The sequence below is a fragment of the Bombina bombina genome, chromosome 4 (genome assembly GCF_027579735.1).
Source record: "Bombina bombina isolate aBomBom1 chromosome 4, aBomBom1.pri, whole genome shotgun sequence".
Classification (NCBI taxonomy): domain Eukaryota; kingdom Metazoa; phylum Chordata; class Amphibia; order Anura; family Bombinatoridae; genus Bombina; species Bombina bombina.
In genome coordinates, this window is record NC_069502.1 from 706,881,419 (window position 1) to 706,907,968 (window position 26,550).

Genomic DNA, 26,550 nt, shown 5'->3' on the forward strand with positions numbered 1-26,550 from the left:
GTAAGAAAAAGGGTAACTAATTGCACTACTTAGGATACAAATAAAGAACACCTGTAACTATGAGCTGGCATCTGCTTATCAGTATCCTATATATCAGACTGCAGACCAGGACAATTAGGCTGGGGTGCTGTGCACTGGGTTGAGACAAGCTAGAAAAAAACAGTTTAGAACTGATAATGGTGTACACTTGTGAAGCACTCATTATCTCCGCTCTTCAATTTAATAGCCTGTTAGGAAAGTGATTGCTTCACAAGTGTACACCATTATCAGTTTTTCTATATTTTTCTTCAGTGTTAAACAATGCATTAATTTGTCAATATAAGTCAATTTGCCGTCAGTTTACCAGAAAGTTCTTGATACCAAAGAATGATTTGTTATCACCTTTCCTGGTATCAGCAGCAGTGAACCCAAGTATTACTATAAATTGAGCATATCAGATAGGTCAGTGTTTCTCAACCGCAGTCCTGAATTACCCCCAACAGTCCATGTTTTCATTATAGCTGAACCAGTGCACAGTTGAAATAATCAGCTGATCAGTAACCATGGTTACTAACCTGCTCTCACCCATCAGCTGATTACTTCACCTGTGCACTGGTTCAGCTAAAATGAAAATCTGGCCTGTTTGGGAGTACTTTTGGTAACTATGGGCTAGATTATGAGTGGCTAACTGTTACATGCAAGCAATAAGGGGTACATCGCAGCTCCTTGCATGTGTCAGAAGTAGCAAGCGCATTAAGAGTTGAAAGTAAATGCGCAATTGAATTTAATGCGTCATATTCGTGAAATTTAAGAATTTTTGGTAACTGTTACGCTTGACTAAAAAGTTGCACAAAACATCAAAAATATATTGTGTACTACAGTTACACTCATAATAAAACTGTCAAATAAAAATGATCTAAAAACAAATGTTGCATACAAAAAAGTTATAAAGGCTCAAAGATATGAGGTCTCAGGTGTTAGGGAAGAAAAATTAAATGCAAAGGTCTTTGACATAGCGATACATATATACACCTGTCTAAATGTGTGTGTGTGTGAGTGATTTCTGATTTGCTGCTATAATCCTGTTAAAACAGTATTTTTGAAGCAAAAAAATGAGAATTTGCATATCTAATTTGCATAGCTTACCCAGAATTCTCTTGTGCATTGGTAACATTGTATATGAGTTATTTCTGGGGAAAAAGCAAGCGGGGATTCTTGCCTAGATGTGCTAATTTCCTATGCAAATATTTACATTGATTTAATTTTGAGACATGGAGGATTTTAATTTCAGTTTTTTATCTCCCCCCATAATTTTAATGAATTTTGGTTTAAATATATATATATATATATATATATATATATATATATATATATATATATATTGTGAACAAGGGTAGGATAGTGCTACTCTATAAAGATACAGATCTGTGGAAAATAATAACATAAAGTAATTACACATTCAATATCCAAAATAGATATATGCATACAATTGCACAACTGGAATACTAATGCAATATACAATTAAGTCCAGAGTTCCTTGTCTGTTAAAAAAAAAGTCTCCCTACTTACTAGACTTAAAGGGACACCAGCATTGTTATTGTTTAAAAAGATAGATAATCCCTTTATTAACCATTCCTTAGTTTTGCATAACTAACACAGTTATATAAATACACGTTTTACCTCTGTGATTACCTTGTATCTAAGCCTCTGCAAACTGCCCCCTTATTTCAGTTCTTTTGACAGACATCCATTTTAGCCAATCAGAGCTGGCTCACCGGAACTCCTCGTGCGTGAGCACAGTGTTATCTATATGACACACATGAACCAACACCCTTTAGTGGTGAAAAACTGTCAAAATGCCCTGAGAGAAGAGGCGGCCTTTAAGGACTTAGAAATTAGCATATAAACCTCCTAGGTTTAGCTTTCAACTAAGAATACCAAGAGAACAAAACAAAATTGGTTATAAAAGTAAATTGGAAAATTGTTTAAAAATGTATTCTCTATCTGAATCATGAAAGTTTATTTTGGACTAGACTGTCCCTTTAACCTCAATCAGTATGAGGTAACTTTTAGACGTTTTCACCGCTTTATTCACTGCTCGGGTAGTCATTCGCACTACTGTGAGAATATTTCTTCCTGCCACTTGGAATTTTGTAACAAGCTGAAGAAACTTTCAATCGTTCCGTTTTGGTAGGAGATGAGGCTAAATGCGAGCTCGATCACACTCACAAGGAAACAAAGAGATAGCACCAATAGTGTATTACCCTTTATTATTTAAAAATAGCTCACATCAAGCCAAAAACTTACTCACATTAGGCAACCTCAATTAAGTATGAGGTATCAATTATGCGAATTAGACACACAGTCGCTGTACTCAGTATATCAATGGCGGGTACTTCAGATATAGCGTGAAACGGCAGGTGCGTTACAACCCAAGACTTCCTTCGAGATCACAAGTTTCCCAACTGTTCACCAGCAGTAACAAGTAGTGGTTACCAGATCAAAGTCAGTTTACACAATAAAAATTGTATACAAGAGTTCTAATGCGTTTCAAAGGCCTATCCGACTTTTGTCTGCCTTCTTCATCAGAGGTCATATTTACATACATGTATTTACAGACATATATAGAATATGTTCTAAGTATCTTTATATAGATATCCCTATATATCTGTATATAGCAATACCTATATATAATTATATATATATATATATATATATATATATATATATATATATAGTTTACCAAAATTAAACATCAGATATCTATAGACATGTTTATTAAAGAATAAATAGAACATATTCTGTTATGTGAAGAAAATTGGAATGTGAAATATTCATATTTCATGTCGGGTTAGCACACTTGGTTTAACACAATCGACTTTGCATGCAAATAAGGGTGTCAGTTGTTTTTCTACTTTTCGGGATCCATTAAAGTTTATGAAGAATACGTTGCGTGCATTGGGTATACAACCTTTTTACTTTAAAATTGTAATATGAGCGCAAACCGACGCGTGCAAAAAGCCTCCATCTTGCGAAGTTAACGCGCTCCACTCATAATCTAGACCTATATTAGAATATTGTTATAACTCATGGGTGATTTTCACCAAACAGATAAAATGCTTATTGGCTCTGATTAATGTGAAGACTGGAATCTAGACTATAGTTTGCCAAGTAAAGACAAAAACGTGTTTACAGCAACATCCTTTTAACTTCTAATAACTCAAAAATATATATATATTTTAATACACTGAGATTTGATTATTCTGTTTGTGCTCTTTCAGTTAAAAGGTGGTAACAGCTGATAAAATAAAAAGTAATAAAGCATTTAATTAATGCTGGACTTTGCCTTTATAGAGATTTTGAACTAGGCCCATTAAAGAAATGAGTCATCTTCATCCTAAATAATAGCTTTTTTATTAGCTGCTAACTTAGATCCTTAATAAGTTTGAATTTTGGCTGCCTCACTTGTGTTAAATATGCCAGGTGTATGATACTCAATATACTATGCAAATGTTTATTTGATCTTGTCTTTAATATCTTAAGTAAACACCCAGGGGCTTATTTAAAGATGATTTTGTGGTTTCAGCAGAGCACATTAAGTCCTGTTTTGATCTATAAGGGTATCTTGAGACCTCTAACCCATTTAATTCAGGATCTGTTCTCATTATTCACTTGTGAGCAGCAATGTTACTGTTGTGTCTCTTAACTTGGAAATTATTGAATAATAAGCTTTGCATATTGACGACATTACATATGAAGATCCTAGGTGAATGGAGTATAATCAAATGCTATCTATCTCATATATCAAAGGAAGAAAAAGTTTATTTTACTAAAGCATTTTACAGTTCTATAAATATGTGCTTTGGCCTTCTCATCTTACTAGATTTTATGGCCTTATGATTGGCTTAGGGCCTTATGGTCAAAGATTTGCAAGCATGACGAGAAATCATGCAAAATCTTTGGGGTCTTTTTTGAGCCTTATATTGCAATGTATGTGTTTCTCTTTCACGTCAGAACCCTGCATAGAGAGATAAAAAGCTTTTGATCTAAAATTTGTCTTTCTAAATGTATTTGAGAGATGTTGCAGTACTGATGAGACTTCTTAGATAATCTCTACCAAATCATAGAGGTTTAGATTATCAAGTACATGAAATTAAATATCACTTTGAGCTTTGCATCGAAAAACTTCACTCAATTCTTAACCTGGAAATCCCAGCAAGTGGCGAGCTGCCTCCTATAGAAGTACTTGGTAATGGTGCTCATTGGCTGATTAACAGACCTCTCACTGCTTTATTGGTGGGACAGTGACACACCTCATTAGCAGAAAACAAAATGTTTTTTCTCTGTAACAATTTAAAATGCCCTGTTTTAATTGTGACGAAAAAAATTACACGGGGGAAAGATTTTAACCCCTTAACTTACACTGATTGGACTGCAATGTATAAATCACAAATAAATATGCTTCTTTAATAAACTGGCATCATCTTATTGGTTGTCTTGTTGTGTTAAAAGGACATTAAAGTTCTGAATCAATGCCTCATTTCCAATTTTGCTATGGCATTAAAAAGAGATAAAACATGTATTTATTTCATAAGATGGTGAGAGTCCACAAGCCATTACATGTGCAATTAAATTCCAGTCCACTAGGAGGATGGCAAGAACACCCAACATACCAGAGCTTTTAATCCCTCCCACTCTTCCAGAATACCTCAGTCAATGTTTTGCCTTCAGCAAGGAGTGAGATTCTATATGCGCCTTCTCCAATTGAGGATGGTGCAATAGTTGAATAAAGATTGCAAGGATTTGTTCAGAAGATCCTTGTGGACTTCAAGATAAGGCAGTCCCTGACATGGTGGCAGATTCACCAGCCCATTCTTTAGGGGGCCTTCTTTCTCCAGTCAGTGTGGGTGGTTCTTACCACAGACTCTAGCCTGATAGGTTGAGTGCTGTCTGTGAGTCTCAGTGGGCACAAGGAGTGTGGACTCCTTGGGAGGCGAGCTTTACAGTCAACATTTTGAAACTCTGTACAATCTTCAGCTGCCCTGATACTGTGCCAGGTCTTGAGATCTAAGGAATATCTTTCCTCCATTTTTGTTTCTACTCAGGGTGAAAGCTAGGATCAAACAGGAAAGGACATCAGTAATTCTTATTTTTCTAGTGTCTCCTCGCAGGACTTGACATGGGGATCTGATTCAAATGTTCTTCTGCCCACCTTGGCAACTTCCTCTCAGAAACGACCTTCTTTTGCAAGGCCCATTCTATCATCAGTATCTCAAAGTTTGATGTCATAGGGATTGCATACCTAATCCTGGCCCAAAGAGGATTATGTCATCAAGTTATTGATATCCTGATTCAGGCAAGGAAACTTCTGATCAGATGCATATATCACAAAATTTGAAAAACCTTTCATTCTTGGTGTGAAGCTAGAGCATACCTTTTCCTGTAATCTTCCTGACCTGGTTTCTCATCAGAATAAAGTGGTTTTAAGAACCTAGTACTCTTTTTCTTCCTAAGGTAGTATCTTCATAGAACATTAATCAGAAGATTGTAGTTCCATCATTATGTCCAGCTTCCAATAATTTATTTTTTATTTTATTTTTTTTAAAATGTTTTTATTGAGGTTGATTTCACAACAAACACTATTGTTATAACAGAGACAACTTGCGTATCACAAGAAATAGTATCAGAAATACAATGGATTCAGTCAACGGTATAACATCATGAATAATACACATAGAGTAATACGATTCTCATGTAAATAGTATGTGAGGAGTGTGTCATCTGAGGACCTCCCCGGAAAAGCATAAGGCCACTTTTGGACCTCCAGAATATTATGATACTGTGGGTGGTCATTTGGGACTGAAGAGACCGCTTTGGGGTCTCAGTTAACCTCATTTTCTTAATTTTAATAATAACATTAACATATGAGTGAAGATATCTAATGAAACAGCTTAGCTCACATGAGAACCATCTTATATTAATCAACTAAGGTACCATAAGGGAATGGCTATTCACTTTCTATTTAGAGGCCGTGCCCCCTGATAGGAAAAAAAAGAAAGAAAAAGAACTAGAAGCCACATTATAGAGTAGTGACCAACTCAGATCTAATAAGTCTCTGATACAGGAATGTTCCCTTGAGTGGTGAGGGCAGTATACAAGTGTACAGTTAAAGCCATACTGGGACTGAGCTACTGCTATATAGGTGTCCACTAAGACAACTGAGGAATAGCCAGACCATGCAATAATGTGGTGTGGAATTCTGCGCAAGGAACTAGTAAGCCAGCTGGTAGGGGATGACTACGTTACAGGTCACAGACAGCCTCATTAAACTGAAATTTCCATGTCCTTCCGGCCGCAAGGAACATGACAAACGCTATTCTTGTTTGCATAGTGGCTATGATGGTTGCATATTGGTAGAATATCCCACCTGATCTATAAAACCTCCCATATAAAAGAGTTGTCTTTTGCTGGCACACTACATTAGGTCTAATGTCCTAGGTACAATGGGGTATTACCACTGAATAACAATACCTAACTATTACCTCAATAGAGTACCAGTGTAGGCAGCACCTTGGAATATTTTCTGTGTGACAGGCTTAACGTCTTCATGTACAAACACTCAGTCAATTCTATTAAAAGTCATTCATATTTACAACATTTACAGTATCTGTCCTCAATAACACTTCATAAGGTAGAGAAAGCATAGAAAAAAATTTCAAGTGCCATGAATATTGGCATGTTAACATAGACTCCAGAACACTGTGTATCACATCTAAAATGAACTGGCTATAGTGATGGGGTAAAACTTATAAAGTTCCAGTCCTGTTCATCCTGTGCAGGTTAATAAATGTCTAGGTGGCACAGGACCTTCCATGTGAGCTATCTAGCTATCCTATCCCCACCTTCATAACTCTTAACGGTCTTTGTGGTTTAAAGAATCTTACCGCCTCAGATATAAAGGAGGGACCCAGCAAGTAAAGGGAGACTATCTTTAAGCTCTTTTCAAATGCAGCCATGTTGAATAGGGGTCGTCCCAGAGCCAAAGCTCCACACTGTGTCTTTACTGTGTAATCAACCTGTCCCTTTGTAAATCTCGGCAACTGTCCCTTTAAAGCCGCGGCTGCTAAGGAACTGCCTCCCGGTGTGGCTTCAGAGCCGTTTGGCATAGTAAAGTAGACGGGGTCCGTCACTCCCATATAGGCTCCGCACTGGGTCTCAGATTCAACCGCAACTGCTTCCATGAGATTATCCGGGATAGCGGCAGTCTCCACTAATATGGTGGGCACGAGGCCTGGCTTCCTGCGGATCTCCTCCTTGCGTGGTATATCTGTTGCCCTGTCTTTCCCATCTAATCCGTGATCCGGCCAGATATTAGAAGGGACCGTAGCATAGGTCTCGTCTCCCGGTGTCTCGTGAACCCCCAATACAGGAACTGATCTGGGCAGGATCTCCTCTGGGCATGAGCTGGATGGGGTCAGTGTTATGGCTGAGAGGGCCTCCCCCCTGTAAGCCCTCCCGGCCAAGCAGGTAACCGGGTCCTCGATCTCTGCCACTAGTGTATGTTCAGCGGGTGCCTGAAGCTTCTCATTCTGTAAGCTTCCTCCAAGGAGGATAGCACAAAGGTCCCTCTCTAGATCGTGAAAGTGTTCATGTATGAGGCTGCTTATTTGTACCTCCCATCTTGCCAAAGCCTCCATTTTTGCTCCGTGGTTTGGATGTGGTGGGTGGCCGGATGGGTCTTTGAGGTAGTGCCGTTGTATCAATGATGGTTCTCTCTGAAGAAGTAAGAAGGCAGTCTAAGTTTGACTGCTATACCCCCGCATTTGGGGGGGGGGGGGGGGGAGGCTGAATCCTCGTGGAGAGGCCGCCGCCTGAGGTTCCAGCAGTCCAGATCTGGGTCCTGTCGTCATAAACTCTGCAACCAGATATCTTTTTGATCTGTGTGATGTGAGTTACTCAAAACTGCAGATGGATTTGTTATAGGTTACCAGGATGGTTAGGGAATTCAAACTAGGAGCCACAGATATTGCAGCCTAACATGGCCGCTGCCTAGACACGCCCCCAGCTTCTAAGAATTTTAAGAAGTGACTTATTCACAACCTAGATGTTGTAAGAGACTTAAAATTGTACCTTAAAGTTACAAATCATTTTAGAAATCCCTCTTGTTTATTTATTCATTTTTCTGGACCCAGCAAGTGTCAGAAAGCTACAGTTACCTTAGCTGTTTGGCTTACTTGATTTACAAGGTGTACTTAATGGCGGGGAAGAATCCCCCGGAATGCTTTACTGCTCATTCCACTAGAGCAGTTGCCACATGGAATGAAGCTTCCATTGAGCAAACTTGTAAAGTGGCTACTTGTTCTTCTTACATAATTTTACTAAATGTTATCACTTAGACATGTTTGCCTCTTCAGTGGCTGCTTTTGGCAGGAAAGTTATGCTGGCTGCTGTTCCTGTTCAGTAGCATGCCGGTCTTAAATGTTCTCCTGCCCTATTTCATGGTGAAAGAAATTTCATTTATTGGGTTGGCATAAATTTAGTTTTTTTTTAATGCCTCAGTTTTGCAAAAAAATAAGTAAAGTTTGCCCAGATATCCCTCCTTATGTTTTCTTCAATTATCATAACTCATTTTGCCATTTTGGCTAATGCAGATTTTTGTATTACATTTCTAAGCGTTTGCATTATTTTTGGAGGAAATGTTTTTCTATATTTTATTGATGACCTGAAAATGCAAAATAAAGTAAATAATAATGATTCTGTTGTCATCTAATGAAGTCTCTAAAAATTAAGAAATGGGCGTAATGTGAGCTTGTACGGTTATTTTCTCTTGTGTCTTGGCTCTCTCTGCAACCTTAGTAACTCTCGTCTTATTTTGAAGGTATCGGGTAATGTGTAAACAGCACTTCCTCTGCAAAAAAGGCTATGATTTTATTAAGTATGTATTGCTTTCAGTTTTTGCCAAGTCTTATCAACATAACCGTCTAAGGATTAAATTAGTCATTGATGTACTAGGCAAATAACCATACCATTTACAAAGATTATTCTTGTTATAAAGACACACAAAATATTTCCTTGAACTGATCATTGTCACTTTTACATGATCCACATATCTGTTTTTTATATCCAATATCAATTAAAATCTAAAAAAATAAATAAAATCTACATAACACTTTTACTGTTAATTTGTTGTGGACAAATACAAATGTATTTTTTTTAATATGTAAATAAAAACATTCGTAACCTTTTAAGGGACAGTCAAGTCCAACAGTGTTTCACCACTAGAGGGCGTTAGTTCATGTGTGTCATTAAGATTACACTGTGCTCATGCACGTGGAGTTACCTTGGAGTAAGCACTGATTGGCTAAAATGCAAGTTTGTCAAAATAACTGAAATAAGGGGGCAGTTTCCAGAGGCTTAGATACAAGGTAATCACAGAGGTAAAAAGTGTATTAATATAACAGTGTTGATTATGCAATACTGGGGAATGGGTAATAAAGGGATTATCTATCTTTTTAAACAACACAAATGCTGGTGTTGACTGTCCCTTAAATCAAAAGTTATAGCTTTGTATGCTATCTGAATTTGTGTTCAAATCATTCTATTCAAGTACCTGTGGACTTTCTGTATTTGTAGCTGAGAAAAGCTCATCACATGTAGTAGAATCCACTCATACATCAGTTGTGTTTTAATGTTGACTAATGTATTCTTAGTAATAGCTGATTGTTTTCAGATGTGAGGGAGTCTCATAAAAAAGAAGCAAGTAAATATTTCCTATAGTTGCAAATGTATTTGGGAACAGTCCAGCATCATTTTCATAGGTCTGGCAAGAACAACTTTTTCTACAGAACTTTAAAAGACACATACAAAACATGCCATTCTGTATTCAGTAAATACTTTATGCATTTTCTATACTGATCAGAATCAGTGATTGCTATGATTCTGTTCTTGTTTACTAAGTACAAAAAGTATATTTTTTTTAATATAGTGTATACAATAAACCTCATTGTTATTAAAAACATCAATAGAATAAAAACTAAACAAAAAACAACAACATTTTTTTGATAAAGTGCATGCATGTGCAGTAGTATCAGCTCAAAAAAAATAAATCAAAACAATGTACAATAATATGCAGTTTGGTAGCAGGGAATTGTGGAACTTGTAGTCCCAGATATTGGTCTGTATGGTAGTGTAAGTTGGAGGGCATTAAGTTCCTGCAGTGGTGTTCTGTAACAGTGAGCTGCACAAGCAAGCTTTATATAATGCTTTATATCTGCAAGCTGAGAACCCAGACACAGCCTGGCTGTGAGATACAAAACATTCTGTGCCTCCGGATATACTAGATACTGCTAAATGTGTGATGGTAATAGCCTTGAGAGGCAGATCATATGTCACTGTTCTCTAGATCAGGGGTCAGCAACCTTGGCACCCTAGATGCTTTGGAACTACATTTCCCATGATGCACAGACACACTTTAGGCTGGCTGAGTATCATGGAAAATGTAGTTCCTAAACATCTGGGGTGCCAAGGTTGCTGACACTTGCTCTAGATAATATAAATTAATTAGCTGCTGTTACATGTAGTTCTGCCTACTCTTTCAAGGTGCAGGCACAATTATCAAAATAAGGTGAAGGGAATATATAACAGTGTTCAAACTGCAGTGCAGGAGTCGGCTCACTAAAGGTTTAAGATGCCAAGATGCTACAGCCAAATAAAAGAGTTAGAGAGCATTTTAATTCATGTAATGTATCTATGTTTCCATGTCAGACTTCCTTATTACACAAATAGGCACAGGGGATAAGTTGTCATACAGTGTAACAATTTCTGCCCTTTAATGTGTTACTAATGATCAATTCTGTGTACATGGAGATAACATAAGAAGGTCCGCTCATTTTTGCAGGGTTTGCCCATTTAAAGATTCATATCTTTGAGAACAATAGGTGATGGTTTTAATGAGCAAAAACAGCTATTCTGAATTCAAAAATAAACATTAAACCATTTCCCCTCTGCAGTAAGAGTTACAAGTCATTGGGAACATATTGGGCGAGATTACAAGTAGCGCGTTATGAGCTTTCTGTGCGTGATGTTGTCTTTTTGCCATCAATTTCCATTGTGCAGCTATTACAAGTCTTGAAAAACCACGATTGCCCTCGTGCATTTGCCTTTTACGCAACAATCTTTTCTGCACTCGAAGAGCTGTAGTTAACAGCTTTGTGCAACAAACAAGTTTTACGAAACACTTCAAAAATACATTACAAAGTATAGTTACACTCATATTAACACTGTCTTATAAAAATTTGTATAAAAAAATATTGCACACAAAAGTTATAAGGGCTCAAAGATATGCGATCTCGGATATTAGAAAAAAAAAAGCTGACGCAGGGATTTTACATTGATATACAATGACATACATACACATACATAGAGAAACATGGATTTCTATGTATAGACATATGTTTAACTATGGAGATAATGAAAATATTTCAAATTACAATTTTATGCACATTAAACAATATCTCAGATGTACTTTAAAGAGAGATTTTCGCATATAGATCTCGAGATATCTAGACATATATATATTCATATACATATCTCGCTATAAATAGATATATCAGTCCAATAATTATCACATATATAGAGAGATATTTATTTACAATTAAATAGAACATATTCCATTGCAAAAACATTTTCGAAATATGAAATATTCACATTTTTATGTACACGTTTCGAGGAGTATATGTCATGGGCTTTGCGTAACAGATTTATGGTTTTTGTGGGGGGGTTTCTGTTTGTCTTCTACATTGACTTCTATGAGGAATACGTGAACATGCACGCAATTTTGCAGTTTGCATTACGTGGCTTAACGCATTCTCAAAATAAGTTATTTCACAACTTGATAATAGCTGCGCAACCCCAAATGCGAAAAAGCAATAATGCGCTGATTCGCCGTGCGACTTGTAATCTTGCCCATTAAGAGGAAACAAATTTTGCAGTACAGTGTCCTTTTACGTTCTTGATGACTGGAAAGGGCATAACACACTGCACAGAATTGCCAGCATTGCCAATTTGTAAACAAACGCTCTTTAAAGAAATAAGCTCACCACTATACACATTATTAAAGTGAAGGTCAAGTCTGGCTTAGTCGCTCACTCCATTCTGCAGTTAATTATAAATAACCGTGATGTTCATTCATTATTTATGCTAAATGTTGTCAGAAACTTTTATGTTTTACCTTTTAATTCTCCCCCGTTGTACTTTGATTGTCCGCCCGCCATCTTGCCAATATTGATTGACAGATTTTTAAGATGTAATCTCCAATCTCTGTTCCCCCCCTGGGGCGTTCAGCCCCTTTTTCTCCACGTCATTAGTCTCTTATGCGCATGGGTTAAAGACCCGCTAGCGTCATCAACCTCTCATGTTCGTGCATGAGACGCGCATGCGTATTCGGCTTCATTATTTTTTAAATACATGTATTCACTCACAACGATCGATCGCACTACAGGGAAGTATAGCGAGTGACACGATCGCATAGTATTCAATGAATGAATGTATTCATTCATTGAATACTATGTTTCACTGTTAGGGATCGTAAAAATGTTACGCATGTTCAATTGCGGTGACCATACACATGCGCAGCTTATTTGCAGGATTGTGCACAAGCTTTTCAGTGACGTAGTGAGCGTGTGGGACCGCTCACTACGTCACTAGTACTGAATAAGGAAGTGGTGGAGGGGAGGAGTCAGAATGAAAAACAGAGGTATTGTATATTATCATTTTATTAAAAAAGTACGATTGGAAAAAAAAAAAGTTAGCGACTTAAATGCCATTATGTAAATGTGTACATTGCACTAGTCCATCAGCATAAAATTGACCTTCACTTTTAAATTAAACTATGCTTTATGGCACTGATTTAAAGGGACAGTAAAGTAAAAAAAAATCTTTCATGATTAAAATAGGGCATGTAATTTTAAACAACTTTCCAATTTACTTTTATTACTAATTTTGCTTTGTTCTCTTGGTATTCTTAGTTGAAAGCTAAATCTCTAGGAGGTTCATGTGCTAATTTCTTAGACCTTGAAGACTTCCTCTAATCTGAAAGCATTTTGACAGTTTTTCACCACCAGAGGGCTTTAGTTCATGTGTTTCATATAGATAACATTGAGCTCAGGCACGAGAAGCTCCTAGGAGTCAGCACTGATTGGCTAAAAATGCAAGTCTGTCAAAAGAAGTGAAATAATGGGGCCAGTTTGCAGAGGCATAGATACAAGGTAATCACAGAGGTAAAAAGTGTATTTATATAACTGTGTTGGTTATGCAAAATTGGGGAATGGGTAATAAATAGATTATCTACCTTTTTAAACAACAAAAATTCTGGTGTTTACTGTCCCTTTAAGCAAAACATAGTTAATATTTTAGTAGCGATTTTTTTTCCAAAAATTTAACTTGTGTTATTTAATAGGTTTGACAAGTAATATTGTCCTCAAAAAATCTCAAAATTGTCCTTTAGTGATACTGTGTATATGGAAATTATGTTTTGGAATATTTTCAGAAAACGAGTCTGAAAAGAGGTTACCTCAACACTATACAAATACATGCTTGTTTAATCTATTACACTTAATGAGGAAAGCAAATATTTACCATCAAAAAGAGAGGAATTGGTGTAGACAAATGCCATAGGCAGGTGCATTCATGAAAAATGGTCTGAATCAACTGTTACGCAATCAGTGACTTCATATTAAATTAATAACTAAGAATACTTTTCAAACAATATTATGTTAAACTGTACACATGATAATCTTATGCTAAAAACTGCATTTTCATTATTTTATTTGCCAGGTATGATCATCTATTTTATACAATCACAGTTTAGTAAGTTCCTGTCCAAATCTCTGCATTATCCTTTCAAAATTCTTTAACTTTAGGTAGTTAAAGGGAAATGGAACACAGTTTTTTTCTTTCTTTCATGATTCAGATAGGGCATGCATTTGTAAACTACTTTCCAATTTATTTCTGTTATCTAATATTTCTTTATCTTTGTATCCTTTGTTGAAAACTACCTAGACAGGCTCAGAAGCTGCTGATTGGTGGCTGCACATATATGCCACTTGTCATTGGCTGTTAGCTAGCTCCCAATAGTGGATTAATAACCCTTCAACAAAGGATACCAATAGAATGAAGCAAATTAGATAATAACAGTACATTGGAAAGTTGTTTTAAAATTGCATGATCTATCTGAATCGGGAAAGAAAATATTGGGCTTCATGTCCCTTTAATATTTTACATTCTTTCTTTTTTTTCTTTCTTCATTTTTGTATGCAGTGAGAAGGCACTAAGGACCTGATAATAAAAATGTGTGTATATGTATATGTATATATGTATGTATGTATATATATATATATATATATATATATATATATATATATATATATATATATATGTATATATATATATATATATATATACCTGTATATACATGTATATACACACAATATGAATAATATAACTCTTACATACACACACAAACTCAACACTCACTACATACATACATTCACACTCACTAGAGGCATGCAGGCACGCAATACGCTACACACAGATACAAATACACATACAGATAGACTTATGTAATGCATTAGATCATGGGTTTGTCTCCACACAAATGTCCATTTCTCCTGTTAAGTGTAGTCAGTCCACAGGTCATCATTACTTATGGGATATTAACTCCTCCCCAACAGGAAGTGCAAGAGGATCACCCAAGCAGAGCTGCTATATAGCTCCTCCCCTCTACGTCACACCCAGTCATTCTCTTGCACCCAACTAATAGATAGGATGTGTGAGAGGACTGTGGTGATTAAACTTAGTTTTTTATATCTTCAATCAAAAGTTTGTTATTTTAAACGGCACCGGAGTGTGTTGTTTCCTTCTCAGGCAGAATTTGAAGAAGAATCTACCTGAGTTTTTGTGTATGATCTTAGCGGACGTAACTAAGATCCGTTTGCTGTTCTCGGCCATTCTGAGGAGTAGGGTAACTTCAGATCAGGGGACAGCGGGCAGGTTCACCTGCAAAGAGGTATGTTGCAGTATATTATTTTCTAAGGAATGGAATTGACTGAGAAAATACTGCTAATACCGATATAATGTAAGTACAGCCTTAAATGCAGTAGTAGCAACTGGTATCAGGCTGATATGTATATATGTTTACACTTAAGTATTTCTGGGGAATGGCACTTCACTGGGAAAATACTGTATGCATATAACTTTTAGCCTAACTTGCAGTGTGAGCGACTAGCAGCAGGCTTTTTAATGACATTTCATATATTAGATTTTAAACGTTTACTGGCATGTTAAATCGTTTAATTATCTGAGGTACTTGGTGAAAAATTGTTTTGGGCTTTATTTTCCACATGGCAGTCGTTTGTTTTAAATTAAAACAGTTTACTGAGCTTCCCTCACTGTTGTAGTGTGAGTGGGAGGGGCCTATTTTGGCGCTTTTACTACGCATCAGAAATTCAGTCACAGTCTGCCTTTTTCTCCCTGCATGATCCAGGACGTCTCCACAGAGCTCAGGGGTCTTCAAAACTAGTTTTGAGGGAGGTAATCACTCACAGCAGATCTGTGAGACTGTGCTTTGACTGTGATAAAAACGCTGATATTTTCATTGTTATCCGTTTTTTTCTGATATTAAGGGTTAAATCATCCATTGCTAATGAGTGCAATCCTTTGCTAAATTTGGTTTTTATAACTAATCCGGTTCATTGTTATTCAACTGTGACAGTTTTTGTGTGCTTCTTAAAGGCACAGTAACGTTTTTCATATTGCTTGTAAATTTAGTTTAACAGTATTTCCAAGCTTGCTAGTATAATTGCTAGTTTGTTTAAACATGTCTGACACAGAGGAATCTCTTTGTGCAATATGTTCAAAAGCCAAGGTGGAGCCCAATAGAAATTTATGTACTAATTGCATTGATGCTACTTTAAATAAAAGTCAATCTGTACATGTTAAGCAACATTCACCAGACAACGAGGGGGAAGTTATGCCGACTAACTTGCCTCACGTGTCAGTACCTGCATCTCCCGCTCAGGAGGTGCGTGATATTCTAACGCCAAGTACATCAGGGCGGCCATTACAAATCACTCTACAAGACATGGCTAATGTTATGACTGAAGTTTTGTCTAAATTGCCAGAACTTAGAGGTAAACGAGATCACTCTGGGATGAGAACAGAGTATACTGATAATGCTAGGGCCATGTCTGATACTGCGTCACAATTTGCAGAGCATGAGGACGGAGAGCTTCATTCTGCGGGTGACGGATCTGATCCAAATAAACTGGATTCAGACATTTCAAATTTTAAGTTTAAGCTGGAAAACCTCCGTGTATTACTAGGGGAGGTGTTAGCGGCTCTGAATGATTGTAACACAGTTGCAATCCCAGAGAAAATGTGTAGGTTGGATAAATATTTTGCGGTACCGACGAGTACTGACATTTTTCCTATACCTAAGAGAATTACTGAAATTATTACTAAGGAGTGGGATAGACCCGGTGTGCCTTTCTCACCCCCTCCTATATTCAGAAAAATGTTTCCAATAGACGCCACCACACGGGACTTATGGCAAACGGTCCCTAAGGTGGAGGGAGCAGTTTCTACTTTAGCTAAGCGTACCACTATCCCGGTGGAGGATAGCTGTGCCTTTTCAGATCCAATGGATAAAAAGTTAGAGGGTTACCTTAAGAAAATGTTTGTTCAACAAGGTTTTATATTACAACCCCTTGCATGCATTGCGCCTGTCACGGCTGCGGCAGCATTTTGGTTTGAGTCTCTGGAAGAGACCCTTGACTCAGCGACATTAGATGAGATTTCACACAAGCTTAAAACCCTTAAGCTAGCTAATTCATTTATTTCTGATGCCGTAGTACATTTAACTAAACTTACGGCTAAGAATTCCGGATTCGCCATTCAGGCACGCAGAGCGCTGTGGCTAAAATCCTGGTCAGCTGATGTAACTTCTAAATCGAAATTACTTAACATACCTTTCAAGGGGCAGACTTTATTCGGGCCCGGTTTGAAAGAAATTATCGCTGATATTACGGGAGGTAAAGGCCATGCCCTGCCTCAAGACAGAGCCAAACCCAGGGCTAGACAGTCTAATTTTCGTGCCTTTCGTAACTTCAAGGCAGGAGCAGCATCAACTTCCTCTGCTCCAAAACAGGAAGGAGCTGTTGCTCGCTACAGACAAGGCTGGAAACCTAACCAGTCCTGGAACAAGGGCAAGCAGGCCAGAAAACCTGCTGCTGCCCCTAAGACAGCATGAAGTGAGGGCCCCCGATCCGGAAACGGATCTAGTGGGGGGCAGACTCTCTCTCTTCGCCCAGGCTTGGGCAAGAGATGTCCAGGATCCCTGGGCATTGGAGATCATATCTCAGGGATATCTTCTGGACTTCAAAGGTTCTCCCCCACAAGGGAGATTTCACCTTTCAAGGTTGTCAACAAACCAGATAAAGAAAGAGGCGTTTTTACGCTGTGTACAAGACCTTTTACTAATGGGAGTGATCCACCCAGTTCCGCGGTCGGAACGCGGACAAGGGTTTTACTCAAATCTGTTTGTGGTTCCCAAAAAAGAGGGAACCTTCAGACCAATATTGGATTTAAAGATCCTAAACAAATTCCTAAGAGTTCCATCGTTCAAGATGGAAACTATTCGGACAATCTTACCCATGATCCAAAGAGGTCGATACATGACCACAGTGGATTTAAAGGATGCTTACCTCCACATACCGATTCACAGAGAACATTACCGGTATCTAAGGTTTGCCTTCCTAGACAGGCATTACCAGTTTGTAGCTCTTCCCTTCGGGTTGGCTACGGCTCCAAGAATCTTTACAAAGGTTCTGGGCTCTCTTCTGGCGGTACTAAGACCGCGAGGAATTTCGGTAGCTCCGTACCTAGACGACATTCTGATACAAGCGTCAAGCTTTCAAACTGCCAAGTCTCATACAGAGTTAGTACTGGCATTTCTAAGGTCGCATGGGTGGAAAGTGAACGAGGAGAAGAGTTCTCTCTTACCACTCACAAGAGTTCCCTTCTTGGGGACTCTTATAGATTCTGTAGAAATAAAAATTTACCTGACAGAGGACAGGTTAACAAAGCTTCTAAATGCTTGCCGTGCCCTTCATTCCATTCAACACCTGTCAGTGGCTCAATGCATGGAGGTAATCGGCTTAATGGTAGCGGCAATGGACATAGTTCCTTTTGCACGCCTGCACCTCAGACCGCTGCAATTGTGCATGCTAAGTCAGTGGAATGGGGATTACTCAGATTTTTCCCCTACGCTGAATCTGGATCAAGAGACCAGAGATTCTCTTCTATGGTGGCTTTCTCGGCCACATCTGTCCAGGGGGATGCCCTTCAGCAGGCCAGACTGGACAATTGTAACTACAGACGCCAGCCTACTAGGTTGGGGCGCTGTCTGGAATTCCCTGAAGGCTCAGGGATCATGGACTCAAGAGGAGAGTCTCCTTCCAATAAACATTCTGGAATTGAGAGCAGTTCTCAATGCCCTTCTGGCTTGGCCTCAGTTAGCAACTCTGAGGTTCATCAGGTTTCAGTCGGACAACATCACGACTGTGGCTTACATCAACCATCAGGGAGGGACAAGGAGTTCCTTAGCGATGATGGAAGTATCAAAGATAATTCGCTGGGCAGAGTCTCACTCTTGCCACCTGTCAGCGATCCACATCCCAGGAGTGGAGAACTGGGAGGCGGATTTCCTAAGTCGCCAGACTTTTCATCCGGGGGAGTGGGAACTTCATCCGGAGGTCTTTGCCCAAATACTTCGACGTTGGGGCAAACCAGATATGGATCTCATGGCGTCTCGCCAGAACGCCAAGCTTCCTCGTTACGGGTCCAGGTCCAGGGGCCCGGGAGCGGTCCTGATAGATGCCTTGACAGCACCTTGGACCTTCAGGATGGCTTATGTGTTTCCACCCTTCCCGATGCTTCCTCGTTTGATTGCCAGGATCAAACAGGAGAAAGCATCGGTGATTCTAATAGCGCCTGCGTGGCCATGCAGGACCTGGTATGCAGATCTAGTGGACATGTCATCCTGTCCACCTTGGTCTCTGCCTCTGAGACAGGACCTTCTAATTCAGGGTCCTTTCAAACATCAAAATCTAATTTCTCTGAAGCTGACTGCATGGAAATTGAACGCTTAATTTTATCAAAGCGTGGATTTTCGGAGCCAGTAATTGATACCTTAATACAGGCTAGGAAACCTGTTACCAGGAAAATTTACCATAAGATATGGCGTAAATACTTACACTGGTGCGAATCCAAGAGTTACTCATGGAGTAAGGTTAGGATTCCTAGGATATTGTCTTTTCTACAAGAAGAAAAGGGTTTATCTGCAAGTTCTTTAAAGGGACAGATCTCAGCTCTGTCCATTCTTTTACACAAACGTCTGTCAGAAGTTCCAGACGTTCAGGCTTTTTGTCAGGCTTTGGCCAGAATTAAGCCTGTGTTTAAAACTGTTGCTCCGCCATGGAGCTTAAACTTAGTTCTTAACGTTTTACAGGGTGTTCCGTTTGAACCCCTTCATTCCATTGATATCAAACTGTTATCTTGGAAAGTTCTGTTTTTAATGGCTATTTCCTCGGCTCGAAGAGTCTCTGAGTTATCGGCCTTACATTGTGATTCTCCTTATCTGATTTTTCATACAGACAAGGTAGTTCTGCGTACTAAACCTGGGTTCTTACCTAAGGTAGTCACTAACAGGAATATCAATCAAGAGATTGTTGTTCCATCATTGTGCCCTAACCCTTCTTCAAAGAAGGAACGACTTCTGCACAATCTGGACGTAGTCCGTGCCCTGAAATTTTATTTACAGGCAACTAAAGATTTTCGCCAAACTTCTTCCCTGTTTGTCGTTTATTCTGGACAGAGGAGAGGTCAAAAAGCATCTGCTACCTCTCTATCTTTTTGGCTTCGTAGCATAATACGCTTAGCCTATGAGACTGCTGGACAGCAACCTCCTGAAAGGATTACAGCTCATTCTACTAGAGCTGTGGCTTCCACTTGGGCCTTTAAGAACGAGGCCTCTGTTGAACAGATTTGCAAGGCTGCAACTTGGTCTTCTCTTCATACTTTTTCCAAATTTTATAAATTTGACACTTTTGCTTCTTCGGAGGCTGTTTTTGGGAGAAAGGTTCTTCAGGCAGTGGTTCCTTCCGTATAGAGATCCTGCCTGTCCCTCCCGTCATCTGTGTACTTAGCTTTGGTATTGGTATCCCATAAGTAATGATGACCCGTGGACTGACTACACTTAACAGGAGAAAACATAATTTATGCTTACCTGATAAATTCCTTTCTCCTGTAGTGTAGTCAGTCCACGGCCCGCCCTGTTTTTTATGGCAGGTCTAAATTTTTAAATTATACTCCAGTCACCACTGCACCCTATAGTTTCTCCTTTCTCGTTTGGTTCTCGGTCGAATGACTGGGTGTGACGTAGAGGGGAGGAGCTATATAGCAGCTCTGCTTGGGTGATCCTCTTGCACTTCCTGTTGGGGAGGAGTTAATATCCCATAAGTAATGATGACCCGTGGACTGACTACACTACAGGAGAAAGGAATTTATCAGGTAAGCATAAATTATGTTTTTATGTGAGACTGCAATAACAATCGCAACAACTGACACGTACAAAGGACAATTATATCAGTAACTTACATCAAAACTATTATTACGATCATTTCAACGTACAACATTTTGGGGTTGATCACAATCCTTTAGAAAAGCTTATCGAATTAGTTATCTATAAAAATTCCCATGGACTTTAATGTTGAAATCTGTTGATAAAGTATTTGATAAGCTTTTCTAAATGATTGTAATTGAAACCTTTTTATCATATGATCAAGCAGAAGAAAGCTTCAGGTATTTCATTAATTTAAAACATGAAATACATTATGTCCAAGCCTGAGTACCCATCAGACATAAAATAATAAGGGCTAGTTTACAAGTGGATCGCTAAATTATTGTGCACCTGCAAATGGGCAAATTTGTCAGTTTCCGTGCACGCAATAATTAACCAGCCATTACAATAGGTAGCAATTAGCGCTTATACAATTAACCAGATATCAGATCTCTGGTTAATTTTATAAATGTGCCCCAAATGTCCCCAAAATACAGTCTATTGTATTTTATTAAAAAAATAAAGATAGCAGCATCCCTTTTTTAAAAAAAACACTAGGCAGTATTTTGTAAAGTGCCTTTACATTGCGGTCTATGGGAACTGTGTGTTCCCAGTAAATACATATGTTTATGCTTATATACATATATATTGATGTGTTAAATTATAAAATTATAAAATGAGGTAAACCCATAAAGATAAAATTAGAAAGTCTTTGCTTGTAGAAATTATTTGACGTATATTAGCACTGAATGTAATATAGATATGTCTTTACTGACTGAATGTTAATGTTTTTGTTAGGCAATGTCTTGAAATAAATGACTATTAATTCCTTCCATACCCCATACCAGAGGGACTGCAAAATCATAATATAAATTAACAGTGTAGAACAGAAATAGAAAAACAAACACTTATCTTGTCTTCACAGGTGGCTTTAGTCCTGTTGGACATACGCTTAGTCGCACACCATCAGTCAAACTACAAATGGTAAGTCACTTTGTGTTTTATATATTTATGTTTTTTTTTTCTACTATGAGCTGTGTTTTAAGGCCTTTGTGAAATACTATAGCTTAAATATGATATGTTGTGTATCCGTAGATTAATTCATTGTTGTTTCCCGATAATGGGCTAGATTAAAAGTGGCGCGTTTTTTAGCGCTCCCTCTGAAGCGTATATTTTGCTAGAAGTAAGTTTATGCACATGCTACCCGAGTTAAAGTAAAAAGTTTTTGTGCAAGCGAAACCCAATGCGTGCTAACTTGATGTCTTGGATATTGCTTCCACGCTAATACATTCGCCCCATAGACTTGAATTGATAGCGAAAAAGATAAAAACCTAACACTTATCGCTCATGCACTAACCCAACAGAAGTTATTAATATTTCACATTCCAATGCTCTTCACATACAGGAAAATGCAATTTTATTCTATTCCTATAGATATATAGGTATATATATATATATATATATATATATATATATATATATATTACATTAACATTATCATATATATATATATATTTAATAATAAATATTTTTCTATGTGAAGAACATAGGAATGTAAAATCTGCGTAATGTGCTTCCTGTTTCGCACTTTAGGTCTAACGCTGTTCCTGTTAGCGCACATGAAAATGCAGTTATCTTGAGGAGAGATATGGAGTTATAAAATATTAAACAATATGAATAATTATAACAAATTATTATAGATACTGTAATAAATGTGTATATATATATTTCTGTGGATTAATTGGATTTTTTTTACAGTATCTATAATATTTTTTTAATAGTTATTAATATTTTTAAATATTTTATATTTAATATTTACAAATTTTCATGTGCGCGAAATCGCGTTAGACCTAAAGTTTGAAACACAAAGCATGTTACCCATATTTTACATTCCTATGTTCTTCACATATAATTCAAATATAATTTTTTTAATTTTTATTAAATATATATTTCTATATATATATATCTGAAAATATGTATCTATATATCTATAAGAATAGATATACAGGTATAGGTATATACAGATATATATATATATATATATATAACACACAGAGAAAACCCAGCACTCACTTGCAAGCTCTCAGCTAAGATTTAAAAGCAAAACTGGAAAGGTTAGTCACCGCATCTGGCCAAATGGGACAAGCTCAGGTACCACGTCAAGGTCCTCTCCAATACCTGAGACCCTAAAACAGCCACACAATGCAAGCTTTCAAATCCAAACAAATTGAAAACAAAAAAAGGGTGCACAGGAATATGTAATCACCCTAGACATATACAAAACACGGAAGGGAACTGCACTCTCATACCGGACCGGGTACACATCCTATGACCCTGCAACATGCTCAGCCCTGGGTGCCACTGGCACTCACAGGAAGCTGTGCTGTCCCCAGAGCCACAAGCAGTTAACCCCAGACAGGTCTGGGTGCAAGAACCATAGGGAAAATTACAAAACAAATTAATACAACACACAGAGAAAACCCAGCACTCACTTGCAAGCTCTCAGCTAAGATTTAAAAGCAAAACTGGAAAGGTTAGTCACCGCATCTGGCCAAATGGGACAAGCTCAGGTACCACGTCAAGGTCCTCTCCAATACCTGAGACCCTAAAACAGCCACACAATGCAAGCTTTCAAATCCAAACAAATTGAAAACAAAAAAAGGGTGCACAGGAATATGTAATCACCCTAGACATATACAAAACACGGAAGGGAACTGCACTCTCATACCGGACCGGGTACACATCCTATGACCCTGCAACATGCTCAGCCCTGGGTGCCACTGGCACTCACAGGAAGCTGTGCTGTCCCCAGAGCCACAAGCAGTTAACCCCAGACAGGTCTGGGTGCAAGAACCATAGGGAAAATTACAAAACAAATTAATACAACACACAGAGAAAACCCAGCACTCACTTGCAAGCTCTCAGCTAAGATTTAAAAGCAAAACTGGAAAGGTTAGTCACCGCATCTGGCCAAATGGGACAAGCTCAGGTACCACGTCAAGGTCCTCTCCAATACCTGAGACCCTAAAACAGCCACACAATGCAAGCTTTCAAATCCAAACAAATTGAGAGTGCAGTTCCCTTCCGTGTTTTGTATATGTCTAGGGTGATTACATATTCCTGTGCACCCTTTTTTTGTTTTCAATTTGTTTGGATTTGAAAGCTTGCATTGTGTGGCTGTTTTAGGGTCTCAGGTATTGGAGAGGACCTTGACGTGGTACCTGAGCTTGTCCCATTTGGCCAGATGCGGTGACTAACCTTTCCAGTTTTGCTTTTAAATCTTAGCTGAGAGCTTGCAAGTGAGTGCTGGGTTTTCTCTGTGTGTTGTATTAATTTGTTTTGTAATTTTCCCTATGGTTCTTGCACCCAGACCTGTCTGGGGTTAACTGCTTGTGGCTCTGGGGACAGCACAGCTTCCTGTGAGTGCCAGTGGCACCCAGGGCTGAGCATGTTGCAGGGTCATAGGATGTGTACCCGGTCCGGTATGAGAGAGCAGTTCCCTTCCGTGTTTTGTATATGTCTAGGGTGATTACATATTCCTGTGCACCCTTTTTTTGTTTTCAATTTGTTTGGATTTGAAAGCTTGCATTGTGTGGCTGTTTTAGGGTCTCAGGTATTGGAGAGGACCTTGACGTGGTACCTGAGCTTGTCCCATTTGGCCAGATGCGGTGACTAACCTTTCCAGTTTTGCTTTTAAATCTTAGCTGAGAGCTTGCAAGTGAGTGCTGGGTTTTCTCTGTGTGTTGTATTAATTTGTTTTGTAATTTTCCCTATGGTTCTTGCACCCAGACCTGTCTGGGGTTAACTGCTTGTGGCTCTGGGGACAGCACAGCTTCCTGTGAGTGCCAGTGGCACCCAGGGCTGAGCATGTTGCAGGGTCATAGGATGTGTACCCGGTCCGGTATGAGAGTGCAGTTCCCTTCCGTGTTTTTTATATATATATATATAAATATATATATATATAAATATATGTATTTACAATAAAAATAACATTCCTGTTTGTGAAGAACTTTGGAATGTGAAAGAGTTACGGTAAATACACAGTAAAACACATTAAAGAGTATTATGTAATTATTATTTTAACATTTTTTATATATATATATATATATATATATATATATATATATATATATATATATATATATATATATACAAAATCAGAAACAGACCTTGCACTCGCTGGATTTTTTAACAAACTTTTTTACTTGGCAAAATTAGTGACGTTTCGGGGACAGTGTATCCCCTTCCTCAGACCCTAGTAAAAAAGTTTGTTAAAAAATCCAGCGAGTGCATGGTCTGTTTCTGATTTTGTATCTAATTTCACTAGCACCCTGGTTGTTGCATATGAGTGAGAGTGCACATCTTTGCTAAACGTATATATATATATATATATATATATATATGTTACGGGTAGAGCCAGAAATCCGTGTAATCCTAGGATTACCCAGTGGCTTGTGGGTAAAGCCCAAAATAAGATCATACTTTGGGCTTTACCCAAGTAATCCTAGGATTACCCAAACGCTTCTGGATAAAGCCAATAACATCATACCTTGGGCTTTACCTGGGTAATGCTAGGAGGGTAATGCTAGGAAAACACACCAACAGTAAATTAAACATTGTTATTTTGGATAACACAAACACTTATGTTTTGTACAATGTTTTTGTTACAACAGGAAATTAAACATTTTTATATTTCAAATATGTTTTGTTAAACATTTTTTCATGTGTGGATTTTTCATGTTTTCTACCATGTTTTTTTGCAACAACAGGAAATTAAACATTTTTGTGTTCTTGGACAGACCGGACTGTTTTCCGACGGACATTTGTCTGTCAGATTATTATCTGTCGCACGCGCATTCTGTCCGAGAAACTTTAAAAACACGTCGTAGGGAGTGGGACCCATGGTTAGGTTCCCAGAGGCGATGTCCACGCTCTTGTTTTGCCAGGCTTACTTGTAGGATGTTCCAGTGCACAGCAGCTAATCGTCTAGGAATCAGGGGATATGAGATGATGTTATGTTTCTGTCCCTCCTCAAAGTGCACAGCCGCCATTTGTCAGATTAAACACTATGGGTAGAGTGCAGAGAGGGCTTGGTAGAGAAGGGGCATGGAAGGGGGAAGAAATAAGGGGTATGGACATGGAAAGGGGGGGGTGAGAGAAGGGGTATGGAAGGAGGGAGAGAGAAGAGGCATGGAAGGTGGAGAAAGAAGGTGCATGGAAGGGTGGAGAAAGAAGGTGCATGGAAGGGTGAAGAGAGTAGTGGTATGGGCATTGGAGGGGGGAGAGAGAAGAGGTATGGGCATGGGAGGTAGGAGAGAGAAGGGGTATGGGCCTGGGAGGTGGGACAGAGAAAGCATATGGGCATGGGAGGTGGGAGAGAGAAGACATATGGGCATGGGAGGTAGGAGAGAGAAGGGGTATGGGCCTGGGAGGTGGGACAGAGAAAGGATATGGGCATGGGAGGTGGGAGAGAGAAGGGGTATGGGCATGGGAGGGGTGAGTGTATATATATTTATGTGTGTGTTTATTATCAGTGTACGTACTGTGTGTGCATGTATATATATATATTTGTACGTGTGTGTACATATGCATGCATGTGCGCACTCATAGTAAATGTACACTAATATACATTTACCATTAATGCACACATGCTAACTATATATATATATATATATATATATATATATATATATATATGTGTGTGTGTGTGTGTGTTTGTGTGTGTGTGTGTAAAAAGAGGACAAGAAATAGTAGTGAATAAACCTAAAACCCAATACTGATGCTCTAAGATCCTTTATGCTGCCTTAATCCAAACACTAGGAGTACAAGGGCCCCCACCAAACACTCCTATTGTTAGAATAGGAAAAAAAAGGTGAGTACAGAGGCTGGAAAAAGAC

At 38.4% G+C, this 26,550-nt stretch overlaps 1 protein-coding gene across 1 annotated transcript in view; it reads left to right on the forward strand.

Annotated features, from left to right (window-relative positions):
* AHI1 (Abelson helper integration site 1) overlaps window positions 1-26,550 on the forward strand; it is a 658,331-nt gene that overhangs the window by 481,739 nt on the left and 150,042 nt on the right. The window contains exon 20 of the mRNA XM_053710899.1: window positions 21,579-21,637. Within this exon, the coding sequence (XP_053566874.1) occupies window positions 21,579-21,637 (59 nt within the window). The remainder of the gene's footprint in view (window positions 1-21,578; window positions 21,638-26,550) is intronic.